The 16,598-nt window shown below is 38.2% G+C and overlaps 2 protein-coding genes across 8 annotated transcripts in view; one reads left to right on the top strand and one right to left on the bottom strand.

The window, feature by feature from the left end:
• The window catches only part of MRPL47 (mitochondrial ribosomal protein L47), a 40,498-nt gene that overhangs the window by 22,622 nt on the left and 1,278 nt on the right, over positions 1–16,598 (top strand). For 5 of the 6 annotated variants that reach the window (XM_027586369.2, XM_027586371.2, XM_027586374.2 and 2 more), the window contains 3 exons: positions 1,962–2,092; positions 3,863–3,958; positions 6,818–7,076. In XM_027586369.2, coding sequence (XP_027442170.1) covers positions 1,962–2,092; positions 3,863–3,958; positions 6,818–6,941 — 351 coding nt within the window. In that variant the 3' untranslated portion in view covers positions 6,942–7,076. Of the gene's footprint in view, positions 1–1,961; positions 2,093–3,862; positions 3,959–6,817; positions 7,077–16,598 lie in introns of those variants that run through there. The other variant, XM_027586370.1, reaches the window with a different exon arrangement.
• Positions 7,627–16,598, bottom strand: part of ACTL6A (actin like 6A) — a 29,896-nt gene continuing 20,924 nt past the window's right edge. For both annotated transcript variants that reach the window (XM_027586367.1, XM_027586368.2), the window contains exons 9-14: positions 15,824–15,885; positions 15,419–15,533; positions 15,189–15,269; positions 12,090–12,185; positions 9,290–9,376; positions 7,627–8,107 (exon numbers count right to left, since the gene is read on the bottom strand). In XM_027586367.1, the coding sequence (XP_027442168.1) occupies positions 8,027–8,107; positions 9,290–9,376; positions 12,090–12,185; positions 15,189–15,269; positions 15,419–15,533; positions 15,824–15,885 (522 nt within the window). In that variant the 3' untranslated portion in view covers positions 7,627–8,026. The remainder of the gene's footprint in view (positions 8,108–9,289; positions 9,377–12,089; positions 12,186–15,188; positions 15,270–15,418; positions 15,534–15,823; positions 15,886–16,598) is intronic.

Raw genomic sequence — 16,598 nt, 5'->3', positions numbered from 1 at the left:
AGGTGTATCTAATTGATACTTCTGATTTTCCTTCTTATCTGGTGGCATGAACATGAGTAATCGGATGTTAACTCTGTGGACTGGGTAGCCATTTACTTTCTTTGTGCGCTAACATTAGATTTCAGTTAGGAGCCCCAGAAGTAACCTTGCATGGGAGAACTCTACTGTAGTCGGTTCACAGCCAGGCTTACTAAGTTCCTAAGAGCTACACAGCTTCGTATTAGGCCCTGACCAGCCTGGTTTCTTCACTGTTCTGAGTTTGTCTGTCTTCAAAATAGGATTCACTATTCTCACCCATCTTTTATATCTCAGAGATTTTGTAGAAATTCATATAGTTAAGAGGAAGTGCATGTGGATTCAGCTGCTCAATGTGGCTTTGAAGAAGGGAGAATAGAAGCACTGAGTGTGAGCTGAGTGTACAGGTTATGAGGTAGTCTATCTAAATTTGTGACTTTCATATCTCTTTTGGGTCTCGCAGCCAACTAGAAGACTATCTTTTTTTTTTTTTTTTTAAGAGTGTGCACTCCTGTGCATGTGGGGGTGGTGGACAGAGGGAGAGGGAGAGAGAATCTTAAGTAGGCTCTACACCCAGCATGGAGCCCAATATGGGGTTTGATCTCATGACCCTGAGATCATGACCTGAGCTGAAATCAAGAGTCAGACGCTTAACTGACTGAGCCACTCACGTGCCCCTGGAAGATTATAATCTAATCTGTCATCCCTCCTCTCCCCCCCCCATTTTTGAGAGCTCTTTTAAGAAACAAATATGTATGTGCAGTATTTCTATTTGTTACGATGCTCACAGATAAAATATACAACCAGCTAAAAATGCCTCTTAGTATTTAGAGCCATGAAAAAATTTAGCTCATCGGTCATTATAGTCCCCAAATATGAATATTTATTTATAAAAATATATATATTGCCTTACCAGTATATTATTATATGCATTATAAAACTCAATAAAAATGTTAAAAGAAAGAGATAAGAATAGAGGTCCTAAAGGATCTTCTTCCATCTTGATGGATCTATAGAGATTAGGGTCGGGGTAGACTGATACACCATTCTCTGTAATAGTAGCGGCTGCCAATTAGGTCAAAATATCAGTGTCTGTGTGTAGGGCACACTGATTAGTTGAGGCCAAAACATGGGTTTTAGCAAACTCTTATCATTTAATAATTCATTGAGTTTTGAAATAACAGGAGTCAAATGGGGTCTCCATAAGGAATCTCTGCAAATGTATCCCACTCCAAGCAAAACTAATACATATATATGGAAATCTCAGCTAAGTAGAACTTCATTTAAATGAAACTAAACTTTTGGGGCACCTGGGTGGCTTAGTTGTTTGAGCATCTGGCTCTTGGTTTCAGCTCAGGTCATGATCTCATGGGTTATGAGATCAAGCCCTGAGTCAAGCTCACACTCAGCGGGAGTCTGCTTGAAGATTCTCTCCCTCTGCCCCTCCTCCAACTTGCGTGCACACGAAGGTTCTCTCTTTCTCTCTCTCTCAAATAAATAAATCTTTTAAAAAATAAATGAAACTAAACTTTTAAAAAATTACAAAAAGTGATACTCTAAACACCCATGTATATATACCTGTGCCAAAAAGATTTTTAGGTAATATTTGGCAGAATGTTTTTTTGTTTTTTAAAGATTTCATCTTTTATTTGACAGAGAGAGACAGCACAAGCAGGGGTAGCAGCAGAGGGAGAGGGAGAAGCAGGCTTCCCAGTGAGCAAGGAGCCCAATGCGGGGGCTCCATCCCAGGACCCTGGGATCATGACCCGAGCTGAAGGGAGACGCTTAACCGACTGAGCCACCCAGGCGCCCCCAGAATGGTTCTTTAACAGAAATATTCATTAAGGTTTTCTGTAGCATTGTCTTTATGTGTTCTCTCTCTCTCTCTTTTTTTGGTATTTGTTGTAGGTGATTGTTGAAATTACATCTTCTTATTCTCTTACCAGGTAATAGATTCCATGGATGCATTAGATAAGGTTGTCCAGGAAAGAGAAGATGCCCTAAGACTTCTTCAGACTGGTCAAGAAAAAGCTAGACCTGGTGCTTGGAGAAGAGACATCTTTGGAAGAATCATCTGGTAGATAGTTTCCACTGTGGTTTTTCTAAGATGAGAGTGGCAGTCTCATGCCTTATTCTCCTGTCTATCTTTTACAAAAACTCTCACCATATGAAATATATTATAGATGTATCTAATGTAAACAGAGGTCCCCAGGCCCCACTGGGGCCCCAGGATATGAATGAAGGTAACATTATCTGGTAGGCCAGGCACCCCATTCTCATGATTCAGTTACTTGTAGGTTCTTTATAACAGTAGTTCCTAACTTATGTTAGTCATATGACTTTTTGAGAATTTGATTAAAGTTATAGATCCTTTCCCTAGAAAAATGTACATGTGCACATGTAATTTCAAAGAGTTATAAATACCATGAAGCTAATTTTAGGACACATACCTGCCCATTAAGAACCTGAGACTTATGCAGCACCTGGGTGGCTCAGTCGTTAAGCGTCTGCCTTCGGTTCAGGTCATGATCCCAGGGTTCTGGGATCGAGCCCCACATCGGGCTCCCTGCTCCGTGGGAAGTCTGCTTCTCCCTCTCCCACGCCCCCTGCTTGTGTTCCGTCTCTCACTGTGTTTCTCTGTCAAAGAAAGAAAGAAATCTTAAAAAAAAAAAAAAAAAAAACTGAGATTTTAAAAAATTCTCAAAAAAAAAAGGAAGTTCTCAAGGGATAAGGCCATATGAACCCATTTCAATGTTTGCTCCCATTGCCATCGGGATAAGCCCTAGTCCAAATTATGAAACAGTTTATTTTCATTACAACTTTCCACCTTTTGTCTCTCTAGTTCCCAAAGTTCTCTCAGACCTTGGGAAAGGATCTGATAATAAACATTCAAACTGAGGTATAAATAATTGAGAAGGTTGTATTGACATTTGGATTGAGCTTCTAAAAGGAAGCATACTTGGTAGAATTTTAAACATCAGTCAGCAAAATGAAGAAGGCATTGTGGGTGGTTGGAGACTTTCCGTGCACTCCTGAAAGTAAACCATAGGATCTTTTAATGGAGTTTGCAGTAATGGGGCTGCTTGGAGCCAAATGTAGGGGAGTAGCTGAATGTCCGTAATGGAATCCAATACAGGAAAGAGAAATTACCAAAACATCTAACTAGAAACTTTATTTTTTACTAATTTTTATTTGGATTAATCCAGTTGAGGTCAGTTAGGAAAGGGTGAGGATAAAGGAGAGAATTTGTGTCAATATTAGAATCTGGATGAGTGCTATTCTCTTCCAGATTTTTTAAAATTTTGCTTTTTAACTTTCCAGAGCTAAACAAAGTAGTAAACAAAGCAATGATGTCATCTTTCCAATGTAGCTTATTAACTCAGACATAATTCCAGTGCCTTTTCCTAATTTTCTATTGCATGTTAAAATATTTAAGATAGCCTATTAAATGCAGAGCTCCTTCTTAAAAAACACTTCATCTAAGGGGTTTTTTCTGTCAACAAGAACATGTGGCATATTATGTTATATTAATATTATTGCAGGGGGAGGGGCAGAGGGAAAGAGAATCCTAAGCAGGCTCCATGCTCAGCATGGAGCCCAATATGGGGCTTGATCTCATGACCCTCAGATCATGACCTAAGGTGAAATAAAGAGTCAGACGTTTAACCAACTGAGCCACCCAGGTGCCCCTGTAAAATCTTTTAAAAGCCAGTTTAAAAAAGAAAGCCAGTTACATCTCATTTTATTGAAAACATATTTAGCTCAAAGATGGTTAAAACTTTGTAAAAAAGTGAAAAATGTATTAAATATTTTCTATTAAGGCAGTACCTTTTTGTTTTCTTGGCAGGCACAAATTCAAGCAGTGGCCTATACCTTGGTACCTAAATAAAAGATACAATAGGAAACGATTCTTTGCAATGCCCTACGTGGAACGTTTTGTCAGGTGAGCACAAATACCCTTAATAATGAAACTTAACATAAGTTAAGCTTTTACATAAGTAATACATGTACATTGTGGGAAAAAATAGAAGAATCAGGTAGAAAAGATGAAAGTCTTCCATAATCTCACCATCCAGAAATAGCTTCTGTTAACATTCTAGTGTATATCCTTTCAAAAATTTGTATTGCCCTTCTATTATTCATCAATCTGTATGTAAGTACATGATTAAATCCCTCTAATGTGAAAAGGAAGGTCCAGATACTTCAGTTGCATAACATAGCTCATGTTATTGCATGAAAGGGTGCTAGGGTAAGGGGAGTGCATCTTTTGTTACGTTAATGATGTAACTTTTGGAGAGCACCTAATGATGGGGACTAGTTGCTAGAGGAACCAACTTTGAATAGGTGGTTGAAACTTTCAGTCCCACTCCCTGATTTCTGGAGAGGGGAAAGGGGCTGGAGGGGAATCAGTTGCCAGTGGCCAGTGATTTAATCAGCCATGCCTATGTAATGAATCCTCCATAAAAACCCAAGAGGACAGGGTTCAGGGAGCTTCACTTTTGGTGAACAGCACCTGGAAATTGGAGAGTGGGATGCCCCACTCTGCCCTGTGCACCTCTTCTATCTGGTTGCTCCTGAGTTTATATCCTTTTATAATAAATCAGTAATCTAGTGAGTAAAGGGGTTTCCTGAATTCTGTGAGCGACTCCAGCAAATTAATCGAACCTAAGAAGGGGTCTTTGGAACCTCTGATTTACAGCCAGCCTGTCAGAAGTACAGATAACAACCTGGACTTGGAACTGGCATTTGAAGGTCAAGGAGGAAGTTGTGGGAACTTCCAGCCTGTAGCGGGTTGTTGAGCACAGGTGACGACCTCTGATGCAGTTTCCATGTAGATAGTGTCAGAATTAAGTTGAAGTCTCAGACATCCTGCTGGTGTCTGAGGATTGCTCTGGCGGGGGGGGGGGGCACCACCCGTGGAAATAGGTCCCGAACCCTTTTATATAGTACATCCATTCTACATGGGCATTAAGTAGCACTCATCTTTTTCATCATCAGTGCTCTAGATGCGGTCAATCCTTGATTTAATTCTTCTTGCAGAAGGTCTCCAGGGTCTGTCCTTTGTACTCCATCTCTGCCCTAGTGCATTCCCTCTTCATCAAAATGAATTATTGAACATCTTCCTCACTCCAGTCCATTCACATATTGCTTCCTGGCTCAGTTTCCTCAAACCTTTTTATCACGTCAGTGTTGTTCAAAAATCTACAGTAGCTTCTTGTCTACAGAACAAATCCCAACTCCTAATCACCCATTCCACAACTCAGTGTTAGCTGCATATCCTTCATAAAAGTCATAACCTTTCCTATTTCCTGAATAGTCTTGCTCATTTTCCTTTTGTTGCTCCTTTATCTACAGGTCTGAAATCTCTCCACCATTCACATTTTAAGGCCCAGTTCAGATGCTAAGCAATTAAGAAATTCAACTGCACTGTTGTTTTTTTCCTCCAGTTTCTCTAAGCCTAATGTGCCATTTGGTTCTTTTGTCCCTTAGTCATACAAGGTGAAGCTATAATTGACTTTTAAAATAACGTATGAGAATTTATGAATCCAGTGTCACTCTTACAGGCCTTATACATGTTCTAATTATTCTATTTTTGAAACTACCTTTCTTAGCCTTACCTTCAGAGCATGAAGCATAATCTTCTGACTGTTCTTAAGAATAACCTTTATTCTTTCATATGGGTTCACTGATTTTTTTAATGGCCAAAATTTAGTTGGAGCAAAGATTGATGAATAGAATGGGTAATCTGATTTCAGCTTTGCTTAGTCTTTATATTTAATTTACAAAATACCTTATATCATATTTTTAAACATCTACGCCTATTTTGGTTTTCACCCAGATAGAATTCTTTTTTTTTTTTAAAGATTTTTTATTTATTTGAGAGAGAGAGAATGAGAGATACAGAGCATGAGAGGGAAGAGGGTCAGAGGGAGAAGCAGACTCCCCGCTGAGCAGGGAGCCCGATGTGGGACTCGATCCCGGGACTCCAGGATCATGACCTGAGCCGAAGGCAGTCGCTTAACCAACTGAGCCACCCAGGCGCCCCTCACCCAGATAGAATTCTTATCTCAGATTTCTATGACCTCTCCCACAGCACTGGCCTGTTAAGTTATTCACTACCTCTTAATTCTTGTTATATTTTATATAAACTTACACCTAGTGATCAATAAAATATCCTGGAAAATATCATCTTAAGTACAGTAGAGGGTTGGCCTCCATGATGAATTTATCATTTGCAATTTTGATTTGTAATTGACCTTAGAGGTCAAAGTAATTTTAGCTGAGGCACAAACGCTTCATGCTCCAGCATGCTAGTGGATAGAAGCAAACTCATAGAGTGGTGAGTCTAGCACGTAAGCATCATCTCTTAGTATAGTTTTATTCTCTCTGTTGTAGGGAAGATGATATGGTAGACTGAGTGCTATTTGGAATTAGGGAATTCCTAAAAGTCTCAGGATATATCTCAGGGTACAGAAAAATCTGTTGTATTCAATAAAACTAGTGCTTTTAAAATAAAGTATAGAAAGGTAGCCCAGTCTTTTACAGGCTCACATGATCTGTTCATTCTTTTCAGGTAGGAAATAGAATTGGTGTAGGGTTACAGAGGGTTTTGATTTCAAGTTCATCTCTGACTTGTGTAGGTTTACAGTGATTATTCAAGTTTAATAGTCTACATGACACACCTAAGATGGAGGCTGGCATGATTGAGGCTTTTAGGTAATTGATTTGGACATACTTTGATAGTACTGAATAACAGGGGAATAGTTTTGTATAAATTGCTGTTATGCTTTTATTATTCTAGATTGAGACTTGAGAAACGAGCCCGCACTGAAGCAAGAAAGAAAAGTTTAGAGAAAAAGAAAGAAAAATTTCTTCAGAAAAAGTTTCCACATCTTTCTGAAGCCCAGAAGTCAAGTCTTATCTAAAATGTCTGAATTCTTGGGCACCTGGGTGGCTCAGTTGGTTAAGCGACTGCCTTCGGCTCAGGTCATGATCCTGGAGTCCCGGGATCGAGTCCCGCATCGGGCTCCCTGCTCAGCAGGGAGTCTGCTTCTCCCTCTGACCCTCCCCACTCTCATGCTCGCTCTCTCTCTCTCTCTCATTCTCTCTCTCAAATAAATAAATAAAATCTTTAAAAAAAAATAAAATAAAATGTCTGAATTCTTAAGTTGCCATTTTGTTTTCCTTTGATAAGTCTATATACAAAAGTAAATGTGTATTAAGTAATTTTATAAAGAAATTGTGTTTTTAGTCAAATGACAACTCTTTTAAGGATTAATATGCATGCTAACTCTGGAAGTGGTCCTGCTTCTACCAAAATTTTTTAAAAATCAGGTATAAAGTTCAGACACCCACTTTATAAATTCTGACATCTAAACAGACTTTAATTAACATCACCTGTACCCTGGGGTGGGAAAGTAATGTCAACTGCTATAGCAAAGGCAGTAAGGTCGTCTTGGACCCAGGTAACATTTTTACTATTATGTTAATAGCATATGAAGGGGGTGTGGATATTACTGTTAATAAACAGTGAGTACTTTCACTCAAAATCATAAAATACATTTAGTCCTTAAAGTAGTTAAGTCATAACACAACAATAATCCAAAAAAGTATTTCTGGAATGGCTAATAATTTTTATTTAATTTTGCAAGCCTAAGGTAAAAAGCATAGGCAATAAGTTTTACTAGTCAATAAAAACCAATTCTACTAGTCACTGGTAACTGACATACTAAACAGAGTTGGAAAGCATTTTACTGAAAGCAAAATATTTAGAGAAAATAGACATTTATACAAAATTATAAAATGCTTGTAATAAGAATAAGTGCATTTCAAGGAAAGCACAAACTTATCTTAATTTATAGAGCCAGTTAAAGCCTTAAAAAATTTAAGTGGAAATTGAAATATGCAAAAATGTATAAACATTCTACAAAAGATGGTCATTCTTTTCCTGAGTATACTAAAGCTATGAAACTTAAGGTGACACAGGAAGGTAGAGCTTTGGGAACTCTTTTCAAGGGCATTTCCTTTCTACACACTGTTTCCCTCCTTCTTCATATTCTTGTTTGGAAATCCACATCTGTTGAAAGGTACCCTATAAAATGGAAAGAAAAGTTATATATTGTGCCTTTTTATTAGAAAATACTTTTTAAGTATCTTTTCACAACTCCCAATCTTTAAAGAACCCTTAAGCCCCTCCCCCAAATAGTCCTCCATCACTCCCCTATTTCAGCCCCTCCTCCAGAACACCCAAAGACACTATTTGGAAAGAATATTAAGTCTACCTGTTCACAACTGAGGCTTTCGAAAATGGCTGTGACAGGAAGATGGGAGGTTTAGCTACGATGGCTTGCTGCCAACTTAGAACAATAGAAACTGTCGTTGGAAGGCTTGATCCTAGTACAGAATTGAAGAGCTATACCCTAGCACTTGACTAACGGCAGCACTTAGATCTCAAAAGTGCTCATCTATCAGGACTAGGATAAAGTTTTGCAAGTACACACTTGATAGTACACAGGCACTATAGACGGTGGAAAGGAGGAAAATGACCCAAGGAGGAAGGAGCCTAGGCTACGTTAGTAATAAAACATATAAGGACAAATTCATTCCCTAAGATTGACTCTATTCAAGTGGATTCGTGCATGGTATTCCATTTTGATCTAAGATCTAGTAAAAGACTGCAAATAGAACAAATACATAAGACATTTACTAGCTTAAAAATGTTTAGTATAAGTACTTCATGACATTTACTTTGGCTGCTCTGAGGTGAAGGGGAAATTCTCCCCAGTCTAGGGTTGCAGGTAAGTACAAGGATTTTTTCTCCTGATTCAAAGCAAGCACCTGTCAAAGCAACATGCAAAACCCAGCACCATGACTTCACCATTTGCCCCAAGAGCCAACTCCTGATTTCCTCCACCTCCCCAAGAGGCCAGGGAGCAACAACCAGGACCTGAGAAGGAATGATTTAATTTTAAGTGTGCTACAGAGAAGTCCTGACCAGTGCCAATGGGAGTATGAGAAGAGGCGTGAGTAAGTTAGTAAATTCCCACCTTTGAGAAGGGAAATTGAAAATCGGCTGACAAATAGCCACTGATAAGGGACTAAAGCATTTTGTTAAATTAGAACATGTGAAAGTGGTATTATTAGGTCCTCTACTCATCTGAGAGTTACAAAATACAGAGAGAAATGATGCACTGGAATTATTTTATCTTTTTACTATATTCACTGGTACACTTAAGTTATATCATTCAATAAGACTATTTTTCAGTTTACTAACCAAAGATGCTAGAATCGAGCCTCCAATCCATGAACTAAACCTCCGTTCAACTGTTGTATTATTTGCAATCAATTTCAACCGCATACTCTAAAATAGAGAGGGAAAAATAAGTATTAGTACAATCAAAACATGACTCAATTCAGAAAATTCAGTTTTGATGACTGCCTAATGACTTTCAGACACCAATTATATGTGGTTATGTTACAACAGCTAGGCCAATAGTAGGCATGGCCTACTATTGTAGGCATGTACAAAGTATTTTGACTAAACTACTTTGTTGCTTTTAATGTATAATATTTAATAATAAATTATATAAACCTTAGGAACTGCATACTAAAAAGTATGGCACTCACAGTTTATATCCTAGAATGGCAAACACATACTGAATACTTATAAATCAGATACTATGCTAACTGCTTCATACATTATTTCATTTCTTCCAAAACCCAATCTATCATCCCAACCTGCTAGCTCCTACTTTTTTTGGCCTTCACACTGTCCTAATCCTTCCCATTCTAAGGTCACTCCACCCCCCTCCACTTCCAAATCAAAATGCAGACATCAGATTTCAGGTTAAGCTTTTTATTCGTACTGATTTCCTCCCAAATTAGTGTTTGTATTTTGAACTCTCTTGATAAACAGTTTATGGCTCAGGACTGTCCCTGTCTCCCTATATCGGGAGATCTTTCCCCTACCCGGACTTTGTTTCTGGGGAACGTTCTCAACTTGTTGGTACTTCCCTATTATTCTATATGAACACATAGTTTGAGTCTTTTTCACAGTGAATAAATGTGTATGTTTTGGGGGTAGAACATGTGCTACAGGAGGGAAGGAGTGCTGGGAGCAGGAGGGATGAACATGGGTTTTTGTAGGTGAGGAACCAGTTGATATCGATCACAAGGAAATTTTTTTTCCCTGTTATTGCATTGATTTTTAATTGCCTCCTAAATGACAAGGATAATACCTAACTGCTCTTAACCAGACCTTGGACAGCCCAGGTCTATATATATTCATTATTCTGGGACTTCCTATCAAATCCAATTAAGGTCTTTTCCAGGTCAGACTCTATCTCCAAGAATGTAGTAAATACAAGTCAGGGGTCAAATCAGAGGGGGAGACGAACCAGGAGAGATGATGGACTCTGAAAAACAAACTGAGGTTTCTAGAGGGGAGGAGGGTAGGGGGATGGGTTAGCCTGGTGATGGGTATTAGAGAGGGCACATTCTGCATGGAGCACTGGGTGTTATGAACAAACAATGAATCATGGAACACTACACCAAAACAAATTATGTAATATATGGTGATTAACATAACAATAAAAAAATAAAAAAAAAACAAGTCAGGGGTCAATCCTGTGCCTATTATCAATATTTAAATAACAATATAACAACTTAAATAAGAATTCTAAAAATGCGCCATATATAAAATGTTCCTTTATGAGAAACAAAAAAGACTCCCAAAAATAGAAATTCTGTAGATACAATTAAGGCCCATGTAACCCTTAATAAGTTTCTTTTAATGTAATAACTAGTACAGAGTAACATACAAAAAACTACTTGATAAGAAGTTTTAAAATCTAAAGATTATGACTACTACTCTGTTATCAATGTGTACCAGATCTTCTCCCCAAACCACGTTCTTCTAATCCTTTTAAAATCCTTTTTAAAGTTGTCGCAATCCACCCAGTGATCTTTTTAAAACAAACATAGGCGTTCTGCAGTCCTCTGCCAAATTTTATCCCAGAAGTTCACTATTAATAAGCAACGTGACCTGGTACCTATCTGTGTGGGTGGAATTGTGTCCCCCAAAGAGATATGTTGAAGTTCTAATCCCTGGTACCTGTGAATGTTACCTAATTTAGAAATAGGTTCTTTGCAAGTTTAATTAGGATACAAATTAAGGACATATTGGAGCAGAATGGGCCCTTAATCCAATAGGACAGGAGTTTTTATAATGAAGAGAATAGACCCACAAGAGAGGACTGCCCTATGACAACGGAGACAGACTGAAGTCTTGGAACGGCAACCAGTAATCACCAAAGGATTCCTCGCAAACCATCCAATGCTAAGAGGGGAAAAAAGAATTCTATCTCTATGTTTTGGGGGTAGAAAGGAGAGAGGAGAGCCTGCTGACATGTTGATTTCAGACTTCTAGCTTCCAGAACAGAATAAATTCCTGTTGTGTTAAGCCACCCAGTTTAGTCTGTGGTACTCTGTTATGGCAGCCCTAGGAAATTAATACACCATCCATCTTCCCAGCCACATCACTCTTCCCACTTCTGCACAGACTAAGCCAACTACGTTGAAATATTAGAATATGCCATCTTCCCGTCATAGTTTGCACATGGCATTCCCTCCACCTAGATGTCCTTTCATAAATTACCAACCAGTTGCACTCCTATTCATTCAGTTTCTTCATGAGGGAGTTAAGTGCTCGCTCTACAGTGTTCCCTAGAGTGCCTGGTTCATGACCTACTAAAACCACTTAGCACGTTACAGTCTTTATGCAAGTCTATTCCTCCTAGCAGACTGAGCCCTTAGTGGGCAGGGATTATAGTTTATATCCCCTAGTGCCTAGCAGACTATAGGTACTTAAATATGGAATCAATGAATAAAAGATTCAAGTACAACAGTCATTTATGAAAAGATGTCATCTGAAAATTCAAGTAACAAGGGCTATTAACCTTTTTTTAGGTAATACTGTATTAGGCACACACAAAATACCAACCTCATCTATAAGATTACACCAGCGATGAGGACACAAGACTGAAGACTACTACCAAAGAACAAATAAAACTTACTGGGGGAGTTTTCTGAGAGAGCTCTCTATTCAATCTGTCAGTAAAGCTCTGTATTAGCGTGTTTCCTCCTGCCACTATAACACTTCCATAGAGACCCTAGGATTAAAAAAAAAAAAATTAGTTCCAAATGTTTCCAACAGTTTTTTTTTTTTTTTAAAGATTTTATTTATTTACTTGAGAGAGAGAACACAGAGGGAGAGGGAGAAGCAGACCCCTGCTGAATAGGGAGCCTGATGCGGGGCTCAATCATAGGACCCTGGGATCATGACCTGAGCCAAAGGCAGCCGCTTAACTGACTGAGCCACCCATGTACCTGTTTCCAACAGTTCTAAATACAACTACAACTAAAACTGTGTCGTCCTCTACAATTTTCCCTTTCTTTTTTAATATTTTTATTTCTATATAGACCTAGTACCTTAATCCAGTGGTTCTCAATCCTTGCTGCACATTCAATTCATTTAGGGAATTTATAAAACATCAATGCCGGGGGCAATTAAATAAAAATCTGGGGATGGGGCCCAGGCAAAGGTTTTGTTTGTTTGTTTAAAATTCCAGATGGGGGGGGGCGCCTGGGTGGCTCAGTCATTAAGCGTATGCCTTCGGCTCAGGTCATGATCCCAGAGTCCTGGGATCGAGCCCCGCATCGGGTTCCCCACTCCGCAGGAAGCCTGCTTCTCCCTCTCCCACTCCCCCTTGCTTGTGGTGTTCCCTCTCTCGCTGTGTCTCTGTCAAATAAATAAAATCTTAAAAAAAAAAATTAAAAATTAAAAAAAAATAAAACTCAAGAGATTCTGGGACGCCTGGGTGTCTCAGTCGATTGAGCATCCAACTCTTGGTTTTGGTTCCCATCATGACCTCATGGCTCATGGGATCAAGCCCTGCATCAGGGGCTCTGCACTCAGTGGGGAGTCTGCTTGAAGATTCTCTCCCTCTGCCCCTGCCCCCACTCACGTGCTCCCACTCTCTCAAAAAAAAAAAACAACCTTCCAGATAATTTAATGTGCATTTAAAGTTTAAGAACCACTAACTTAAAGCAATTATTCTAAAACAAAAACCCAAACACAGTTTTTTGGCAGAGAGCTGCCAATATTTAGTTAGAGGTTTATTTTATACCTTCATCTTGGAATGCTCATCTAGAAGTTACAGTATTTAAAATTAGACAATGAAGATTATTTAATGATTATGATAGACAATGCATAATCATAATATCCCTGGCCAAAATGACTGCTACCTTTCTCTTGCAGGGTTATGCATCAGAACGACATGGGGAACTTTTTCAAAATCGACATGCTGATTCCTCCCCCAAATAAAAATAAGTCCCTACTTACAAGTATATTTACCTCTAATTTGCATGTATGTATCAGAAAGCTAAATGTCAGCCTACCTTTTTTTTTTAAGTTTTTATTTGAATTCCATTAGTATACATACGTATCAGCCTGTATGCTTTTTAGTGGTTAAGTTCATATTTTAAAAATTTATTCCAAATGTCTAAATCATCTAACTTTTAAAAGAGAAAATGGAATATAGAAGCATGTCCTCTGCAATCAACATTAGTTAACTAAGGGAGAAATCTCACTAAAATCAAGAAGTTATCACACTCTTATAGTAAGTATAATTCAATTAAATTGCCTTCCCCTAAAGTGGCCTTGAATTTGTGCTAAAAAAATTCCATACTTACATCCCTATTGTCCTTGAAGCAGCACATGCCTGCCAGGTGGCTAGTTGAAATAAAGAATATTTTCATAGCCACTCAAAACTCTTTTTTGAACGTTTTTTATACATCTCTAGCTATCAGCACTATGCTCTAAGCAAATGAATTAACTCAAACAATTTTTTAAGGCAATATGTTGGCTACAAACTGAATCTAGGGTTTTAATTTTTTTTAAGATTTTTTAAGGTTTTGGGCGCCTGGGTGGCTCAGTCGGTTAAGCGACTGCCTTTGGCTCAGGTCATGATCCTGGAGTCCCGGGATCGAGTCCCACATCGGGCTCCCTGCTCGGCGGGGAGTCTGCTTCTCCCTCTGACCCTCTTCCCTCTCATGCTATCTCTCATTCTCTCTCTCTCAAATAAATAAATAAAATCTTTAAAAAAAAAAAAAGATTTTTTAAGGTTTTATTTATTTATTTGAGAGAGAGAGCACAAGCAGGGGGAGGGGCAGAGGGAGAGGCCAGACTCCCCGCTGAGCAGAGAGCCTGACGCAGGCCTTGATCCCAGGACCCTGGGATCGTGAACTGAGCTGAAGGCAGACACATAACTGACTGAGCCACCCAGGTGCCCCTGAATCTAGAGTTTAAATAAGATATAATCAATCTAATAATTAGTATATATATAATATGGAGTTAGTACATAAAACTTGGCAAAGCACAAAAAATACGAAAAATATGAAAAAATAGTTTAGAAGCACTCTAAACTATACTCCATGTAAAAGTTACATAATTTAAACCCATACCTTCCTAAACAATAAAAGTAGCAAAATTATACAAGAAAAATCACCAATAATATATATTTTGGTTTGTCATGTTTTAGGACATCTCTAGAAGAGCACTGTCCAAAAGAACTTTCAGTGATGACAGAAATGTTCACTATCTGCACTGTCAAACAGTAGCCATTAGCTACATTTACAATGTGGCTAGTGCAACTGAAAAATGGAATTTTAAATTTTTACTTATTTTTTAAGATTTTTTTTTTATTTATTTATTTGAGAGAGAGAGAATGAGAGATAGAGAGCACGAGAGGGAAGAGGGCCAGAGGGAGAAGCAGACCCCCTGCTGAGCAGGAAGCCCGATGCGGGACTCGATCCCGGGACTCCAGGACCATGACCCGAGCCGAAGGCAGTCGCTTAACCAACTGAGCCACCCAGGTGCCCAAATTTTTACTTATTTTAATTTAATTTAAATTGTCACATGTGGCCGGTAGCTTCCACGGACACCACAGCTCTAGAGTTTTGCATTTTTCCTTTTCTAGTACTTCATGATTTTACACATTCTAAAATGGACTTCAAAGTCAATGGCCAAAATTGACAACTTAAATACTGATCTGGGGGTACTTCCTTACCCTAAAAAAATACCTTTATACTGTAAGCAGAAGGCTGACACTTACGGGTCTGATATCAATATCGCACATTCCAACACTTGTAGTGACAACGTGACTGACTCCCAGCATTGTATTTCCCGATAATCCCTACAACAAAATAAAAATTAGTAGTCAACAGAAGAACTTCAAACAACACACGCAAAAATATCTAGTCAGTCTTATTTAGGTTTTATAATTACACAAGATCTTCACATATATGGGACAAGTCAAGCTAATTATGAAACAAGCTTTTATACCTTTACATTGGAAGGGTCAAATAATCCTTCAGGAATCTTTAACCGTTCTGCTCCAAAGTCACAGTTGTACCCATTGGGGAATTCATAATGAACAGTTGGCATCTGTGCAGCTACTCTGAAAACATATTAAACAACATTAAACAAAAGACAAAAAAAAAAAAATCCTGCTCAAAATATAAACTAAGAAATTATCAACTTGTAAGAAAGCAGAGTGAGAATATCTTTCTTTTATGTTAGTCAGTGTTTCTTACCATAACTTTTTACCTTTAGACCAGTTAAGCATATTCTGCAATTCTTTAACTAAACAAATCGATTTCTCTCCTCATTTATGAAGTATTCAGTGTTTAGAAGTTTAGTATGAAGTTTTAATGAGCTATTATAAATCTTGTAGATAAGAAAACATACTGTTCATCATAAGTTGAATCTGATACTTGAAGTACCGAAGCTTGAAAGTCCTGGATAACACACTATGAATTAAAAAAAAAAGTTTTTAAGAAACAAGGTTATGGAGATTTGTCTTTGCAATCTATACTTTTGTAGTATTATATCTAAAATACCTTTCTTAATGAAACCAGACCATGTTCCTGGATGGCAAAGTCATTTCAAGGGTATAAGTCTATCCAGCAAGGACTCAGAGTATCAAGAAACCGAATTCTAAACATTTGCATTAGAAACTATATTAAACCACGGGCGCCTGGGTGGCTCAGTTGGTTAAGCGACTGCCTTCGGCTCAGGTCATGATCCTGGAGTCCCGGGATCGAGTCCTACATCGGGCTCCCTGCCCAGCGGGGATTCTGCTTCTCCCTCTAACCCTCCCCCCTCTCATGTACTCTCTCTCGCTCTCTCAAATAAATAAATCTTTAAAAAAAAAAAACTATATTATACCACATTTAAATTAACAATAATTATGGAACAATGAAGAAATAAAAAAAAAAAAATCAGGAACCCCTGTACCTGTCCTGCATAACAAAACTGGTTTGAGAACACGGTTTTTTCCTTAAAAATAAGCCTAAACTTAGAAGCAAGATTTCATTATCTGAATATGTGTACATGTGCACATACATGGCATCTTATGTAATTTTTAATGACTGCACATAGTGTAAAAACAATGAAAAATTTTACTACGGAATACATACAACCTCTAGGCTGCTAAAGAAAAATCTAATATCTAGGCAAAATT

This window comes from Zalophus californianus, chromosome 1, assembly GCF_009762305.2.
Source record: "Zalophus californianus isolate mZalCal1 chromosome 1, mZalCal1.pri.v2, whole genome shotgun sequence".
Lineage (NCBI taxonomy): Eukaryota > Metazoa > Chordata > Mammalia > Carnivora > Otariidae > Zalophus > Zalophus californianus.
This window is presented reverse-complemented; position numbering and strand designations above follow the sequence as displayed.